At 44.5% G+C, this 13,959-nt stretch overlaps 1 protein-coding gene across 2 annotated transcripts in view; it reads left to right on the top strand.

Moving 5' to 3' along the window:
* EIF2B3 (eukaryotic translation initiation factor 2B subunit gamma) overlaps positions 1-12,941 on the top strand; it is a 113,375-nt gene extending 100,434 nt beyond the window's left edge. For both annotated transcript variants that reach the window (XM_086385309.1, XM_086385299.1), the window contains 2 exons: positions 4,875-4,978; positions 12,780-12,941. In XM_086385309.1, the coding sequence (XP_086241435.1) occupies positions 4,875-4,978; positions 12,780-12,829 (154 nt within the window). In that variant the 3' untranslated portion in view covers positions 12,830-12,941. The remainder of the gene's footprint in view (positions 1-4,874; positions 4,979-12,779) is intronic.
* The last annotated feature ends 1,018 nt before the right edge of the window (positions 12,942-13,959 follow it).

Below are 13,959 nucleotides of genomic sequence, written 5' to 3'. Positions count from 1 at the left end.
CAGCTTATTTCTTTTAAGATTGTTACATCTTGGAAACTCCTTGGGAGTCCAATGATTAGGACTCCATGCTTTCACTGTTGTGGGCCCAGATTCAATCCCTGGTTGGGGAACGAAGATCCTGCAAGTCATGTGGTATGACCAAAAAGATAATAATAATATATATATTTTTTAATTGTTACCTCTTTATTTTGATTCCCTCCCAAACCGTTCTTTTTCTTTTTCTTTGCCTCTGCTTAGGGAATATAATTCAATTTCTTAGGAGGGAGACATTTTTACCACTAAACCCTTGTGTAATGAAGGGAGACATAGAACTAAAAGGAAGAAATGTTCAGCCTACTCACTGGAGACAGTACATTTTACTTATTTATTTTTTGGCTGCACTGGGTCTTCAACGCTGGGCATGGACTTTCTCTAGTAGTAGAGAGTGGGGGCTACTCTTCGTTGCAGTGTGTGGGCTTCTCATTGTGTTGAATTCCCTTGTGGAGCACAGGATCTAGGCGCACAGGCTTAGTTGCCTCTCAGCATGTGGGATCTTCCCAGACCAGGAATCAAACCCACGTCCCCTGCATTGGAAGGCAGGTTCTTAACCACTGGACCACTAGGGACGTCCCCGAGACAGTACATATTAATCTATAGGACCGAAGGGCAAGAGTGACTAGAGACAGACAGAAAGTGAGATATTTTTACAAGTATTATATCTCATTACATGAATTAACCTGGGTAAATGTCACAGATATGATGTTGAAGGGGAAATAAGGAAGTTGCACTAGGATATATAGATATAGAGAATGATAGCATTTATATAAAATTTTTAAAATTTGCAGAAGAATACAATGTATCATTTACTATTATATGAAGTAAAAATGCTTAAGAACAATAAATACCAGAGTCAAACAGTAGTTACCTCTGGGAGGAGAGGGGGGGAAATGTGAACAAAGAAAATTGCTGTATTTTTGTATTATTTTTTGGAGGGTTCTTTATATTCTCTGTATTCTTCTCTGCTGTGCTGAGTGCTAAGTTGCTTCAGTCGTGTCCGACTCTTTGTGACTCTGTGGACTGTAGCCTGCCAGGCTCCTCTGTCCATGGGATTCTCCAGGCAAGAACACTGGAGTGGGTTGCCGTGCCCTCCTCCAGGGGATCTTCCCAACCTAGGGATCAAACCTGCGTCTCTTACATCTCCTGCATTGGCAGGCAGGTTCTTTACCACTAGTACCACCTGGGACTTATCTATGCCTGAAATATTTCATTGAAAATAATACATGATTCTTCTTCTAAAAGAAGACACCTGGACCAGAGCCCCTTGGGCCAAGGCAAGGAGCCTCTGGCATCTGGAGAGATATGGGCAACTCAGCCATAATCTTTGGACTGAAGCACCGGATGGCCTAGAGTGGACCTTTAGTCATATGCCTAAAAAGTTTTTCTCCCCCAAGGTTATGAATAAATTTAGCAAGCCTGCCAGCTAATCTCCAGAGAAGAACCTGCCTGTCCTCAGAGTTACTGAAAAGTTTCATGGCTCCTTGCCAAACACTGCCAGTCAGCAGCTGAGGCAGAAGCCTGTGGCACAGTGGAGGGTCACTTCCCACTGTGTAGGCTTGGGCACATGGCTTAATCTCTGTGAGCCCCAGTTTTTTGTGTAAAAATTAGAATAAATACCACCATTCCTGCAGGTTTGCTAAAAGGATTAAGTTACATAATGAATATAAAGTGCTTTGTGTAGTGACTGAGCTGTATTAGACATTACATTTATATAAGTTCCCTTCTGTCCTGAAATAAACTGAAAAAAGTCCTAACTAAAACCAGAAGAGGAATGAGAATTTGGAGGCATCCCTGATTCCCAGGTGAGGGCTTCTTCCTCATGCCACGTGCCATGATATGACATGGTATGCCTGGCTAAGCAATGATCTTACTATAGGCCTCTGTGTTTTTCTTATGGCCTCCTGTCCACTGAAGCTTTAGGGTTTTCAGGGTAATTTCCCAAGGCTTGCAGCTTTGCTTAAAGTTTGACAGCATTAAGAAGTGAGGGCTTCCCAGCTGGCACCAGTGGTAAAGAATCCACCTGCTAATGCAGGAGATGCAAGAGATGTGGGTTTAATCCCTGGGTTGGGAAGATCCCCTGGAATAGGAAATGGCAACCCACTCCAGTATTCTTGCCTGGAAAATTACATGGACAGAGGAGCCTGGAGGGCTACAGTCCACAGGGTCACAAGAGTCAGACATGACTTAGAAACTGTGCACACACACAAGGAGAAGTGAACATCAAAAGTCCATTAATCTTAGCCATCTCCAAGCAGAGTCCTTAGTACCCAGCTGAGAGCTTAAAGTAGAATGTAGAAGCTGTAGTTCTGGTATTGGACCGGGTCTTTTCATGAGCTGTATAGGAAGTCATCCCCCCTCCTACTTTAAGCACAAGGCAGTCTTTACTGTGGACTGGCAGCGTGGAGGGGGCTTGTTAGATATGGTAGTGTCTGTCCTTCCTCTCCAGCCTGAGCAAACACACATACTTGCAGTAAAATCCTTAACCTTGGAGTTCTTTTTCAACAGGGGGAAAGCTAAATTGGCTTAAAATTTTTCGAGAGTACCTCAGCCTTACTAATGAAGGTGACTTGTGACTGCAACAGTGATCATGGGAAACAATTGAAGAAACAAGTAGTAGAAAATAGTTTCATACTCACTAAGGCCTTTTTTCAGGTGTTCATCTCAAAGCCTTCCACAGATCCACTGACCAAGAGCTTCCACTTTTTCCCGATCACATCTGCAGATTTACTAGTGGTGGTTTATTTGTCTCAGAGGAACACAAACTAGATGAAACAAACAACAAAGCAATATGGGCGGTTCCTGAAGATTTCAGTGAGACCTGTAAAACATCAGAACCCACGCTCTCCATTGCTATAGAAATCTGACCTCAGTCATTCCAGACTCTTCTTCCAGAGATGGTTCCCACTTGTGTCCCAGATTCCAAAATAGTCATTTAGTACTCTCTGATTATGGCTGCTTGAGTTCCTGTTGGCTCTTTCTCGTTTACTGACTATGTTTACTTCTTGCCCAACTCCAGAGCATACTATATACTATATACTCTTTAACTACTGAGCAAGAAGCATCTCCTTACTCCCATTTTGAAAAAAGAAGTGAGACTTTTCAATGACAAACTAGAGGCCAGTTATAAACCTACTACTATACCTCAGAAGCCTCTGTGTCTGAAGCTTTCTGTATGCTTCCTTACTACTCTTTTGGGGTGAATTTTCACCCCAGGATCCGGAATCACCCTAACTGCTGATTGGATTGCTTTCTCTCAGGGAGGGCAAATTGAAAAGTTCTGGAAGGTCCCTTAATGCCCACCCACTGAGCATATCCTGAGTTTGAGCCAAAAAAACTAGTACTGGGACTTCCCTGGTGGACCAGGGGTTGAGACTCCATGCTTCTATTGTAGGAGGCATGGGTTTGATCCCTGGTTGAGAACTAAGATCCCACATGCCTCACCAAGCAGCCAAAAAAAAACCTAATATTTTCTCTGCCCATCTCTAGCCCACAGCAGAGTACTATGGCTTTGACCTTTGCCACTTTCTGACAAGCTTTAGCCTTCTAGGAGAATAAAGAAGGCTCTGAAATGCCATAAAATGCTAGAATTACTTTTTTGCATTTTACTAAAATTTTGGCACTTGGCAAGGATCTTTTTTATGACCTGTGGATGATAGTTTCAGTCCTTGGAATGGCCTCTTTTCCATCCCCCATGCCTCTTGGATTGCTTGAGGATTTTTCCTTAGTTGATGTTTTATTTTGTTTAAATGGACACTCAGACCGTTCCTACTTACCTCCTTCTCCCCTCCAGCTGCCCACTTCTGACTCTTTAGGGACTGAATATTCCCTTATTAGGATAGATCTCATTCCACAGAGCCATCTTGGCCCAGAAAAACAACTCAGCAGTCCCAGGCTTCCTCTAGTCTTCTCCCCTAATTTCTTTGTTTGACCATGCATGTATGGATTCTGGAGTCAGGCAGACTTAGTTTTGAAATTGCTACTTGGCAGTTAATGTGGTTTTAGGTAAATGATTTAACTTCTCTTAATCTGTCATCTCATCTGCAAAATTTGGTTATTTTATCAGAGGTAAAAATGATACTCCTAGAATCATCTAGGTAACTCACTTCTGTAATATATGTAGCCTGCTTAGCATAGTGCCTGGCCTGAAGTAGGTATGGAATAAATGCTAGTGAAGATTTTCAGAAGGACTTCCCCCCACCCCCACCCCCCATCCTCAGAAGCCAAGAGGATGCTTTTTAAACACATTCAAATGCTAAGAGCCAGTGGTGCTACTCTTGAGAGTGTGGCTTTAGGGTCTAGAGTAGTCTCTTATATAGCATGGAGTTGGCTTTTAAAATATCCTATTTTTCTAAATAATTATGGTTTTGATTAACCAGGGTCTGTGGTAAGAGCTGTGGGGTACCCATTATTTCTATAGCTTATCTCCTAGGAAGATTCACTGGATCTGAGCCTCCACTGAAATTTTTTATATATTCCCAGATGAGAGGCAGAAGCAATGGATCAGCCCAGGGGTCAGGGCCAGCTTCCACCCCCAGACCAAAGGAAGAGCAATTGGGTGGAATTTAGACCTCCAGGTCTGGGGTGCCTAAAGAACTGAAGTCATACTGTTTGTTCTTTGCAGGCTTTGGGTGAATATCATTATGAGCATATACAGACTCTGGACTTCTCTAAAGCCCAATCCTCTCTTGAGGCAGTCTATCTTCTAACATAATCATGTAACCATTAACTAGACTGGCCAGCTATTCCTAGCATATGGAGGAACCAGAACCTCCAACCCATAAGGGTGAGGATGGTGATGAGAGACATGGACACTCCCTAATTTGGCTACTGTGTTACAGAAGCAACATCCAGAGCAGCATCATCTGCAACGATGCCGTAATTGAGAAGGGAGCAGACATCAAGAACTGCCTAATTGGAAGTAGCCAGAGGATTGAAGCCAAAGGTAAACCAGAACCCAAATTACAATCACAGATACCATTGTTTTCATATCACACTAACAAAGATAATGCTCTGTGCTGATGAGAACTGGGGAACAAGCATATGCATACCCCACAGATGAAAACATATAAATTGATAAAAGCCATCTTAGGAGGGCAATTGACATCACTGTCAAATTTTTTAATTCTGACTTCACAGTTCCATCTTTGAAAATTTATCTTGTTAGATAAGTCTTCATATATATTTATGCAGCCTTACTACCAAAAAATTTAAAACATACCAGAAATATCTAATGACCCAGATTGGCACCAATACTTTAAGGTGGCTGTCAGGCATAAGAGAAAAGGGCCAGTGATCAACAGAGGCTCTGGAACTATCTCTGGCAGCCTCCTGCAGTCCTTGGGTACTTCATCTGACCTGGTAATTAAGGGAGAGGAGTCCCATGGATTCTTGGCCTGGAAGAAGGTTAGTAGCTTCTTGAAAGCCATTGTCTCGGTGCCATCCTCAACTGCTTAGAGATGCTCTAGTGTTAGCTTGCTCTGCTCTGTAGCTATAGAAAGTCTGTGTAATGCTTAAAAGACATACAAACATCAGGGTTTTCCTGCTGGGCTGGGCAAATTGGAATGGTCCATAATTTGGCTGAGGATTTTTAACCAAAAAGTAGCCAAAGCTCAAGATCAGTAAAGAGGGCACATTGCTTTTCAGATTATTCCTTAAACCTAAACTAGGGTTGGGTAGGAGAGTTGCTGAAAGAACTAAATCCACCAGTTCTGAGTTTGTGGAAGCCACCTTTTCCTTCTCCCAGTAAGTAAAGGCCTTCTTCCGTTTTTCCTCCTTCCCTTTTATTTTTTAAAGTCATATACCTTTCCTGTGAGCTTTAGACTCAAAACAGACCTGGGTTCAGATCTCAGCTGTGCAAATCACTGGATGGGCACCAGGTTGTTTTTAATTTCTAGGCCTCAGATGTTTGAAACTAGAAAAACTGAGACAATAATAACTTATTTTGGAGGATCGTTGTGAGAACTAAATACAGTTAAATGTTATGAGGATTACACACAACTTCTGGAGCATACCATGGGGTTTAGAGCTCCACATATGTACCATGGTCTTGTGCCTCTCCGTGCTTTTGCACATGCCCTCTCTCTGTCTGAAATTCTTAATGATTCTGCCCAAGTGTTTTCTCTATAGAACCTTCCTGACTCTTTCCATGACTCCTCACAGTCAAACTGAGCATTCCTTCCTCCTCCACACCTTTGTCAATACCTTAATTAAAGCACATAGACAAATGGCAATTATCTATGAATCTATCTTCACTACTAGACTAAGAACCTCCGACCAAGGACTGACTTATTTCAATATGTGTCCCTAGCTCTCGGAACAGGTCCTAGTTTATAGTAGATGTGGGAAGTGTAGAGATGAGCAAATAAATTTTGGATCCCTTGGTAAAGGGAATTTGGGGGCATTTCAGGGCAGAGAGTTAGGGTTCCAAAAAAGACATTTGTGAGACAGTTGCAATTATCATGAGATCTCTTCTGACTTTTTTCCTAAACTTACGCTGATGAAAGAACCAAATGCAACACTGATAAATGAACTGAGGAGATGCTGCCTTTGCCTGAAACCACCCTTCAGCCTTATTTCTTCACTAGAGACTAGACATAACTCTTCTTCTCACTGCCTTTCCTCACATTTCAAGTACTTTCTTCCTCTACATGTGAGAATTGTCATTTCTGAAAGGCCTTTTCTGGGTGATACTAGTTTACCAATAAAGTTCTTTGTTGTAAGCAATATAAACTATCTCTGGGTGATTTAAACTGATAAAGAATTCATTGAAAAGATACTAGATAGCTCACAGCTCCACGATGGCTGCAGAATCAAGCTTAGAAAATGGGTCACAGCCACGATTTACCCTCCAGATCATTTTGGTGAGGACACTGCTGCCATCTTCACTGGATACTACACGCTTGCTCTGCTGCTCCAGCTGCCCAGCAGCCCCAAAGTGGAATCTCTCTGGTTCCTATATTTTTGTGTCACTAGTTCCCAGCTCATGGTTTCTGGTGGCTACACTAACAGGTCAAACCTAGGTTATCTGTCCATGCCCTTGCTGTGGGGAAGGCTGGCATTTTTAGTTCAGTCTGTGGGGGACAAACTCCACCTGGTATCTCACTAGAGAGCCTTTGAGCTGGAGTGTTGGGCAGTAGTGGCTCCCCAGCTGTTGGTACCTTCTGCCATGATCCCATGCAAGCTGAAGGTATGATCCTAGATGAGAGGGCTGGGACACCAGCTTGAACCCCAGGACAAGGGGCAAGGATGGCACTGCCTTCCTGGGGGGGGGGGCGGTGTTGCACTGGCTTATGGCTATTGTATACAGCTTTAAAATGTTCTCTCGTGCACTGTCTTATTGGGTTCTCATGAAAGCCCTCTGAGGTAGGGATTCTTTATTGACCCATTTGGTAAAGTGGAAACTGAGACTTTGAAAGTTGAAATTTACCAAAAGTGGAGATCAGTCCTGGGTGTTCTTTGGAAGGAATGATGCTAAAGCTGAAACTCCAGTACTTAGGCCACCTCATGCTAAGAGTTGACTCATTGGAAAAGACTCTGATGCTGGGAGGGATTGGGGGCAAGAGGAGAAGGGGATGACAGAGGATGAGATGGCTGGATGGCATCACCAACTCGATGGACGTGAGTTTGAGTGAACTCCGGGAGTTGGTAATGGACAGGGAGGCTTGGCGTGCTGTGATTTATGGGGTCGCAAAGAGTCAGACACGACTGAGCGACTGAACTGAACTGAACTGAACACAGCTAGTACATAACACAACTGGGTCTTGAGCCTGAACTATTGACAGCCTCCAAAAAGACCAGAGGAAGAAGCCACTCCTGGCTTGCCTAGCAAAATTTAACAGTGATACTCTTTTTCTCCCTTTAGTCCATCTTTCCCCAACAGGTAGGAAAAATATATTTGGCCTCCATATCCTGGCTTTTTCTCTCCTCTTAGCTCTTTCTCCTGCTCAACATACCAGTTCACCCATACCTACCCTTGGCTTGAAGAGAAATTTGGTTTTTGATCATCTAGGGCCTATTGGTTGTTTCTTTAAAATAGAATTCAGAACCTCAGCCTATTCTCTGACTTTGTGGAAGGCCTTGGAACGGATCCTTCAAAAGCAGGATAGGATAATCCCATCCGCTCCCTGACTCCTCATTACATTTCTCTGTCCTTTTTGTTCTCTTCTATTTGGGTTTGTGGCCCCATGCAATGTTTCTTCTACCTCTTTCTTGCCTCTTTGCTTTGTAAATTAGCTCCTGCTCAGCAAAAAAGTAGAAATACCCAGTGCTTTCTTGTTTTAGTCCCTCCTAGAGCCAGGAGATGCTTCCTTTTGTTGTTTTTACAGGCATATTTGAATGTGTGAACTCCATTTGCCACTGCCCTGCAGGGTCATACCCGCCACCCCCCCCCCACCCCCACCCCCCGCCCCCGGCTTTCTTACATGCTGGAACCTGGAACCTCACAGTTTTCTCCTCCTTCCTCTCCCCACCTCCAACAAAGTCATAGTGTGCCTTTCTTTTCCTTTGCAAGGACCCCTCTTAGTTTTGTGTGCAGAAGGCATGAATGAATAATGAATGCCAGACAGTGAGGGTTTGAGGCACATCATCTACCATCAAGGAGCACAGGGCTAGGCTTGCCACACCCCTAAGATGTCACAGGCTGCAATGTCTCCTGCGCTTTCTGGTTCTAACTAACACTATGTGTCTCGTTAAGGGTCCTGAAGAAGGGGCCAGGGAAGTCTCTAAACTGGAGATCCCCAACATTTCTTACTCTGTCCTCTATGCTAGAGGGATCGCTGCGGCCAGCCCAGTAGTCAGTGCTTTCCTGCCACAGGTATTCCTGGACGTCAGCCTGTTCCCACTATCATTTTCTTTGAGGCTGAGCTATATTGAGAAAGCAAATTCCCAGCCATCAGTGTAGCAATCTCAACCTGTTACTATGGATGACCTAGACAAACATCAACTTAGGTCCTCACTAGCAAAGAGGTCAGGAGATAGCAGGGTCCCCAGTCAGTCTTTCTCCTATGAAGGGATTTTAGGAAAAAACATTCATCCTCAGAAGTAATACTGTCCTCTCTCCAAATCCCAATCATTTGCATGCCACAGAGTCACCACATCCATAGCAAAAATGGGACTCTACACCAAAAACAGGACTCTCATAACCCAGTGTAGGCCCCACTGCCCTTTTCTAGCATTACTGAGAGAACAAGGCATTTTCTAGCAATTCCAGCCTTTCTCACCCCACCCAGCATGCTCAGTTAATGAGATTATCTCTGGCAAAAATCCTGGCAGCCAAGTTTGACCTCCTGCTCAAGCCAACTGAAAAGCTATAGCCAACAAAGTCAAAACCTGGGAGACTAATTGGACATTTCATCTGAGTCTCTTATTACTTTCAGAGAGAGAACTTGGATCTCTTCCCTGGGACCACAGTGATCAGTCCTTTGGCCATGAAAGTAGACCTGATGGGTACATAGGTCAAGTCCTGCCTAGCAGGAATCCTCCCCAGCCTCCCAACAGTGCAGCTTCTCATATGTGACTTGTCATTCCCCTCTGTCTCATTGGTTTTTCCCCAGCTTTCTTTCCTCCCTTGTGCTCTTCTCTTTAGGATCTTTGCTGACCTGATTCCAGCCCAGAACTTTTCCAGTGTGTTTACTGAAGCTTGCTTCCAACTCTGGCCAAGCAGAACTAGCACTGCTTGTTTTTCCCCTTCAGGTTTCCTCCACCTTACTGAAAGTCTCCATAAAATCTTCCCCCAAAATGCCAGATGCAATAATTCTCCTCTGAATGCCAGTGAGCAAGCCAGAGAAGGTGCAGGTATTTATTTGGAGCCTAGCAGAGCAGAATAAGATGTTGTTTGCCTCAGCCTGACACCTCACTCACCCCTCTGGTCTGGAGCACTAAGGACCAAGAAGAGTGTTAATAAAACTGGGACTGTCTTCAGAACATTCCAGTGGCCTGGGAACTAGGAGGAGCCTGGGTGAAGGGAAGGCAGATGTCAGAATTTAGACATGAGATGATATGGCTAACTCATGGCCACAGAGGGCATAAGGGCCAAGAGGAACTTTTGGAAGTTCCTGGGAAGCTAGCCCAAGATGCATTTCCTTTGTTCTTTTCTGATCAGTCTTACCTCAAGGTCAAGCCTGACTGACAGTCATACTCCAAGACCAGCCCCAGCCGTTGGGAATGTAGAAGCCTGAGCACTGTCTGGGCCTCCCTCCCATCCTTCTCACTGAAGGAAGCAGATGGCTTTCTGGGGCAGGACCACACAAGCCAAACCCAGGTGCATTCTGCAACTTCCATTTAATTCTTACCAAGGCTTTTTACATCAGTTATCTTACTGAATCCCCACAGCTTTATGAGGAAACCAAAGACATGGAATAATGTGATCAAAGTCCAGTTAGAATTCAAAGCTCTGTGGCTCAGAGCTCTCCTATTCTGCATTGTCACCTTTTCCTCTCACAGGAGGTTGCCTCTGTCAAATACAATGCTATAACAAAAACTTTGTGAAAGGCCTAGACCTGAGCTTCTCTTCCTACTGGAGAACATTAGAGAGACAGGCCCAAAGATGCTCTCAACCCCTAGCACCTTTGCTGTGATGCACCAGTGTGTCAATTGTGTTCTCTTTGGCAAGGGGATTGGAGGCCTTCTCCTCTATACATGCTCCTTTTCCTTCTGCTGTACCCTCACATAACCACCGAGAACACACATACTTTCTTCAATAATACCACCTCCTATATTCTAGGCTCTGGGAGACTAGGGGTGTCAAGATGAGTAAGACTTGCCTTTTACTGTCCAGCTGCTCAGTCTATTATAGAGACACAGATAAGTAAAGAACTAAGTACAGTTTCACGGGTATGATGTCAGGGTTCATTAAGGACAGAAAAGAGAAATCATTCAGTTCTTGGCACAAGGATCAGGCATACCATCTCAAAGGAAGGAATTTAGGCTAAATTTTAAAATTGCTGGCTATACATCAAATATACAAAAGGGAAGAACCTCTTAAACTAAGGGGAACCAGGCAAGCAAAAAACAGTCTCTTGTGTTGGGAACTACAAATCATTTGGAAAATCTAGAATACAGTATGTAAAGGAGATGTAGCAAGAAACAAAGCTAGAAAGGTGGGTAGAACAGAAGACATGTCTGAAATCTCAAAGTTTTCAGGGCTTCAGTCAGAAACCCCCTTTCTACTGGCAGAGCAGAAGTAGGCTCCAGGCTGTGGGCACTATGAACAGACCAAAACACCTCGTGTTATCAAACTTGGTACCATTATCAACGGTTTTCATTTTGCTTCACCAAACCTTTCTGAGGCTGAAGTAGAGCTGCAGGAAAGTCAAGAGTTTCTGCCTTACCTATCAGGGTCACACTTAAAGTCCCAAGTATGGCAATAAAGCTGTTGGACCTTCAGAGGTCAGGCTCACCCAGAAAGAATCCATTGTCCGCCAGGTGGTCAGCCTTTTCTGCCTGAGTCAGTAGAAGGCTGAACACTCCCCTCTCCCCTACATCTGCCCCAGGCCCTCAGGGAAGAAGGCATGCCTGGTTTCCCCTGCCCCTTCCCGACCATTGGTTCACTGCCCCCTTTCTATAGCTCCTACTTGTTGAAAGTTAACCCTCTTCTTACCTTTTACCACGTAATTGGTCAGCCCCCAGGGAAGTCTCCTAAATGTATCAAGGGTTCACAGTCTTCCCGCTTCCTCCCTCTCTTTTTCCAAACATCTTGAACAACTTCAGCGTATTTATCAATGAACCATCCAGCCCCTCGGCTTCACCATTCCCTGATCTTCTCTACTTCACCAACCTTCACTTCCTTGCAACTTTAGACACAGTCACACCCTTTCCTTGTCATTTAACTACAGACCTCTGAAATCTTTCATGTGCCAGCAGCTATGCTAGATATGATCATAAATCCACTGCCCCTGCACTCAAAATCCTTACAGAGAAATAGAGATACATCCAAGGTAGAGTGTTTTCACAAACCAGGAAATGAATGGTTCAGAAGGGAAGGCACCACATAGTGGAGATGCTTGATTAGGGTATTTAGGGTGAGTAGGGAGGAGAAGAAAGGCATTTGAGGCAGAGAAAATAGCATATACTAAGGTCTAGAGCTATAAAACAATATGGCTTCCAAGTACAAATGGAGAAAGATGGAAGATAAAACTGGAGAGGTAGACAAGGGTCAGGTCATAGAGGGCCTTATGGGTTTGAACTTTACAAAAATAATAACCACTGTTTATCAAACACTCAGTATGCTTTAACTCATTGAATTCTCACAATAACCCTATCGAGTGTGCAATATTATTTACATATGACATGGGAGACATCTCCCTTTCTCCTTTGAGTATCTCCATTTAACTATTTAGTCTCTTTTCCTCTCACTCTTTTTCCCCCATGCCCTATCCTACACCAGAGTTTTTCACATTCCTCGTTCTTATATCTTTATGTCTTTGCTCATGCTGTTCTAACAGCCTGGAATGCCTTCCCCTTGATACACTGCCTGAAAAAACTCTATTCATTCTTTAAGACTCAGTTCCAGTTCCCCTCTGATGGAACGTCTCCTGAAAGCCAGGTGTCAGTCCCCACCTCCTGGGTGGGAAGATGCTGTCTCTCCCAAAGACCTTTTGGCAAGTTGTTTTTCCCAAGAGCTTCTAAAGAGCAGAGCCACATCGGAGAGGAATAAATGTTTATGAACACAGAATTAGAAGTAATCGGATTTGAAATGAACTCATTTGCTTCCAGTTCTCAAACAACCTTTTCTTTTTCTTTTATAGCCAAACGAGTGAATGTGATCGTGGGGAATGACCAGTTCCTGGAGATCTGAGTTCTGAGCAAGTCAGACTCCTTCCTTTTGGCCCCCAGAAGTACAGATGTTGGCTGGCCCACCTGTTTGACTCTGTATTTATTTCCCAATAAAAGAAGGGCTCCCAAAGGCATTCTGGAGACTTATGGAGTAGTTGGGCTCCGAGGATACAGTGTATGTTCCTGTTGGAAAAACTGTCAAGAGCCAGCGTGTGGGACAAGATAGGACACGTGGCCTGGCTCTTATACACCAAGGTTATCAGGCAGGGGCAGCAGCTGTCCAGTGGTCAAGCTCCCAGGAGGGCTACTTTCCAACTGGCTGGCCCAGCCTAGCCCTTAAAAGCATCTCCCACCTGAAAGGACTTGAGGGTCCATCAGCCCCCAACCCTAATCAGGCTTTCTAGATCTGTGGGCCTAGTTGCTGCCATTGCCACCTCTGCATGTGATGCGCCTCCTGCAGCTGCCAGTGTGGGCAGCCTCAGCCCCAGACTTAACTACTCTGTTCCCATACCTACCCACACAGGTTCCTGGCCCCTGCCACCATGCCACCCCAGCCTCACCCTCCCACCCCTGCCATTTACTTCCCATCCTCCCAGTGTCTGGGAGGCATCCAGCCCAACTGTTATACCCTGGAGACCCTTAAAGCAAGCAGGAGGCAGCCCCTGCCTAGCCAGCAATGCTATCCCCACAGGTTTTAGTGGAAGCAAGGACAATAAAAGAAAGCTGTGGGCTGAGAGAAGCCAGACCCCTTCTCACCTCTTCTTAGGGAGGTCTGCCCAACTGGGAAAGGAAGAGCCAGGAACCCAGATCATCATTTGAAATTCTTACTGATTCTTCTCCAGCTGCACTCCTTTATATCCTAATTATATAGACTCTGCTGCTTCAGGTAATTGAGAAATGAGACTTCGGTTCTCACAGCTCTTCTGGAACCCCATCCACCTTGTCTGCACCACCCCTACTCCCAGATACTGTACTCCGCTCCTGCCTCTCCCTACACCGCTTTTACCACCTGCAGGTGCTGGCTGGAAGATGAAAGTGGTTCCTGGGGTGAGATTTCACCTCCTAGAATTATCAAAGTAAAGGTTTCTCTTGATGTGTTCACTGTGGGTGGCAGTAATTATAAAGAATGATTTGAAATACTGGTTTCTACAT

This window comes from Bos grunniens, chromosome 3 (assembly GCF_055505025.1).
Source record: "Bos grunniens cultivar Pamir isolate PY7600 chromosome 3, Bosgru_T2T1.0, whole genome shotgun sequence".
Taxonomy (NCBI): Eukaryota; Metazoa; Chordata; class Mammalia; order Artiodactyla; family Bovidae; genus Bos; species Bos grunniens.
This window is presented reverse-complemented; position numbering and strand designations above follow the sequence as displayed.